The sequence below is a fragment of the Carettochelys insculpta genome, chromosome 7, assembly GCF_033958435.1.
Source record: "Carettochelys insculpta isolate YL-2023 chromosome 7, ASM3395843v1, whole genome shotgun sequence".
Taxonomy (NCBI): domain Eukaryota; kingdom Metazoa; phylum Chordata; order Testudines; family Carettochelyidae; genus Carettochelys; species Carettochelys insculpta.
The window spans coordinates 7189688-7194150 of record NC_134143.1 but is presented as its reverse complement, the minus strand read 5'-3'; the positions used below and the strand labels follow the sequence as shown (position 1 = coordinate 7194150).

Here is a 4463-nt window from a genome sequence, read left to right as displayed (position 1 = left end):
GGACGTAGAACAGGGAGAGAGAAAGGAAAAAAAACAAATAAAAACTGACAAGTTGGGCAGCACTCGGAGAGAGAGCCATCTGTCTGGATCTATATGAGTTTTTTCATATAGTAGATGGATTTCTATTCCATGCCCACCCCAGCTGATGTCAGTTTTCATCTCTTTTTATGTTTTTTTTGTTTTGTTTTGTTTTCTGTCTCTCTAGCCGCGTCTACACTAGCCAGCTATTTCAAAATAGCCGGGCCAACTTCGAAATAGCACCCTCCACATCTATACGTGCCTTGCGCTATTTCGAAGTTGAAATCGACGGAAGGCAGTGAGACGTCGAAATCACTATCCTCCTCGGGAGATGGGAATACAGCCCGACTTTGACATTGAACGTTGAAGTAGGGCACGTGTAGACGATCCGCGTCCCGCAACATCGAAATAGCGGGGTCCTCCATGGCAGCCATCAACTGAGGGGTTGAGAGACGCTCTGTCCAGCCCCTGAGCTCTATCGTCGCCATGTGCAGCAGCCCCTTAAAGCTCCCTGCCCCCTTATTTCCTGTGGCAGGAAGCTGAGAGCATGCAGGCAGCAGCACAGACACGTGCACAGCCTGGACGCCCTCCAGAAAGCCCCAACCCACCACCCAGCATCCATGGCAGCCAGCCAGTCCCCCAAGCACCCACAGGGCACCCCCCCAAGGGGACCCAGGGCTCCCAGCCATCCAGCCAGTGAGGGAAGAGGCAGCGGGGCCCCTCCTGGTCCAACGCCAAGATCCTGGGGCTCTGGGGTGAGGAGGAGGTGTTACAGGTAATGGGGAGCAAGCAGTGGAACGCAGACGTGTTTGCCCGGCTGTCCGAGGGCCTGGCTGCCTGGGGTTACCGTGTCCGCACTCCTGACCATGTCAGGAGTAAGGTAAAGGAGCTGCGGCAGGGTTACGCCCAGGCCCAGGACACGGCCAGCCGATCTGGGGCTGCCTCCGCCGCTTGCCCCTTTTACAAGGAGCTCAGGGAGATCCTGGGCCCCTGGTACACCACCTCCCCCTTGGCCACCCTTGACACCTCAGCCGATGAGCCCCAGCAGGCCCCAGAGCCGGAGTCCGGCCCAGAGGCCAGCCCTGCACCCCAGGGGCCCCCAGAGGAGCCCACCCCTGGGACAGCGGAGGAGGAGGAGGGGGAGTCCTCCAGCGATGGGGGGCTGCTCATCGACCTCCCCTCCCGCAGCTCCAGCAGGGCGTCCGCCCGATGGGTGTCCCCCGACTGTGGGAGCGGACCATCAGGTATGTACCCCAGTGCACACCCCCGGGTTAAGGGGCAGGGACAAGGGACATGACCAGGGCCCTCCACACACCCAGCTGACCACGGCCCTGAGGACAGCAGTGGCGTGTCCCTCAGAAGAGTCCATCAGCCCCTGCCCCCCAGGACAGCACCATGTCCCATCCCTGGGGATGGGTGGGGGAGCAGAACCAGAGGGTCCCCCCGGGGGGATACCACACCCATCATCAGCATCTCTGGGGGACAGGGGATGGGGAACCAGCAGCAGAGGGGTGGGGGGACATGGGCCACAGGTCAGGGCCCAGACTAACGGCTGTCTCCGCTCTTCCCCCCTCTGTTCTGCAGCCGCACCATCTGAGGGCCCCGAGAGCAAGGCGCTGCATCCGTCATGCCGAACAGCCCACCGGGGCCATCGCAGCAGGCCAGCCCAGCAGCGGAGCAAGGACCGGCCCCAGGACGAGCCCGACAGCGCTGGAGACATCCCCGGGCATCCGCTGACCCCCAGCTCCTCGCCACCCTCCGGCATCAGGTGCAGGTCTCGAAGCGCCGCCTGCGCGTGAAGGAGTGGCGGCTCCACCTGCAGGAGTGAGTCCTGGCCTGGCTCCAAGAGGTTTGGGGGGCCTTCACGAGGACCTTTGACAGGATCACAGAGCAGGTGGCGCCCCCCCCGCTGCTCTGCCTGCCGTCCCTCTGAGCTGCCCTCCACCAGCTGTGCTGGAGCTTGCTGCAGAGGGGGGACCGTGGGCCTCAGGCCCAGACGTGGGTTGCGCCAGCCCCCCCCCCACCCCCACACCAGGTGCTGGACAGTAAGGGCAAAGGAGGCCAAGGACTGAGCCCCCAGGCCCGCCCTTTGTACATATTCCCCCCCATTAATTGTAAATAGTTGATTTGTCCAACCCCCCTTTAGTAGCTGTCCCCCCCCATGTACATAGTTCCCCCATTAATGCAAGAGTTCATTTTTTGATTTCAACAAGGTTTTGGTTTATTTACAAAAAAGAAACGTGTGGGTGTGTGCTCTCTGGTGCTCAGTGGTGTGGGCGTGAGGGCAGGTGGTATTGTGGAGGGTGTGGGGGGGCAGTGGGTGGCTCACCAGCAGCTGGCCCTGGCAGCATTCACCCCGCAGCCTGCTCAAAATGGGCCTGCAGGGCCTCCCGGACCCGGATCCCTCAGGGTCGACCTGGCAACTGGGGGCAGCGGGTGGCTGGGCGTTGGCCCTGCCAGCCTCCACAGCCCAGCCCTGGACAAATGCCTCCCCTTTGCTCTCCACCAGGTTGTGGAGTGCGCAGCACGCACCCACAGCCTGGGGGATGCTGGGGAGCCCTGCATCCAGGAAGGTGAGGAGACACCTCCAGCGCCCTTTGAGGCAGCCGAAAGTGCGCTCGACCACCTGGCGCACATGGTTCAAGCGCGTGTTGAACCGCTGCTGGGTGGCACTGACGTGGCCTGTGTAGGGGCGCATCAGCCAGGGCCGGAGGGGGTACGCCGCATCTGCGACGAGGCAGAGGGGCACGGTGGTGTCCCCCAGAGGGATCTCCTGCTGGGGGATGTAGGTCCCCGCCTCCAGCCAGTGGCACAGGCCCGAGTTCCTAAACACCTGGGCGTCATGGATGCTGCCAGGCCAGCCAACATAAATGTCCAAGAAGCGGCCCTGGCTGTCCACCAAGGCCTGGAGGACCGTGGAATGGTATCCCTTCCTATTCAGGAAGCATCCTCCGCTGTGCTCTGGGGCACGGATGGGGATATGGGTCCCATCCAGAGCCCCGAAGCAATTAGGGAAGCCCAGGCTGGCAAACCCCGTGATGGCCGCATCCGGGTCCCCAAGCCGCCCGAGCCTGTGGAAGAGCAGAGCGTTGATTGCGTGGACCACCTGCAGGGGAAGGACATGAGAGCATCCCTGATGGGAGTGCAGGGTGTGTCTGGCCCTATCCCCAGGATCCCACTCCCCCCCGAGCTCCCCCTCCCCCAGGCTCCTCCCTTCCCCTGAGGTCCCCTTACCTCCATGACGACAACCCCGATGGTGGCCCTGCCACACCAAACTGCTGTTCTACGGATCAGTAGCTGTCTGGAGTGGCCAGCTTCCAGACGGTGATGCCAACCCGTTTCTCAACAGTGAGGGCACGTCGCATGGGGGTGTCCTAGTGCCATAAGGCAGGGGTGAGCCACTGGCAGAGCCCGAGGAACATCTGCTGGCTCATCCAGAAATTCCGGAGCCAGTGGTCGTTGTCCCACTCAGCAAGCACCAGCTGCTCCCACTAGTCTGTGCTAGTGGGGTACCTCCATAGCCGGCAGCGTGTCCGGCAGGGGGAGGCTGGGAGGGCAGCATGGTCTGGGGCTGCTTCTTCATCCCCCGAGGACAGCTCATCTTCCTCGAATTGAAGATGCTGAGCTGCCTCCTCCATGGCACTGAGCAGGATGGCCACTGCTCCAGGGGCGGGTGTGTGGGCCCCTGGCTGCTGCTGCTGCTGCTGGGGGTCCATGCTGCTTACATGGGGTGTGCATGCTTGTGGCTCTGCAGACTGTGTGCTGTGCAGTCTGAGTGTGTCTGGGAGGGGCTTGCTGTTGCCCTGGAAGTGCTAGTCTGCCCTGTGACCCTGTCCACAGCTTTTCCTGGCACACTTATTTCGATTTGGGCCACTTTTATGTGTAGACGCTCCCCTGCGGCACCTATTTCAATGTAGTGCTGTCCTACGTCGACGTTGACAGCACCAGCCCTGGAGGATGTGTGGACGCTACTCGTCGAAATAGCTTATTTCGATTTCGCTACATAAGCTATTTCGATGTAGCATCCCAGTGTAGACGTAGCTTCTGTGTTACATATTCATTATGCCAGTTCATCTTCAGCACTGTTTCCAGATCTGAAGAAGTGGGTCTGCCCCACCAAAGCTCATCACTTAATAAATTATTCTGTTAGTCTTTAAAGTGCTACATGACCCCTTTTTTGTTTTACGGGGTTAAGTTTAGGATTGCTGAGTTCACTAAGTGAGTACTTAAGGGCAAACAGATCAGAGGGTCATAAAACTCCAGGGCCTTCACTCCTAGTGCCACAGCTGATGTTAATTTTGCTAAACTTAGTAGTTCAGAGGAACCAAGAGCTCCTGTTGGTTAATTTGTTCCTCCCACTTTTGCTGTGTACAGTATAAAAAGCCAGGATCCACTTTCCATTTGTTTGGTCCTGCCAGAATCCAGGACTATCGCTACACTGGGCA

At 59.9% G+C, this 4463-nt stretch overlaps 1 protein-coding gene across 1 annotated transcript; it reads left to right on the top strand.

Moving 5' to 3' along the window:
* The first annotated feature begins 796 nt into the window (after positions 1-796).
* On the top strand, positions 797-2091 carry LOC142015760 (uncharacterized). Its single transcript, XM_074999560.1, has 2 exons — positions 797-1262; positions 1603-2091. Exons 1-2 carry the CDS (start codon positions 797-799, stop codon positions 1815-1817), a joined length of 681 nt encoding a protein of 226 aa, XP_074855661.1. The 3' UTR covers positions 1818-2091.
* The last annotated feature ends 2372 nt before the right edge of the window (positions 2092-4463 follow it).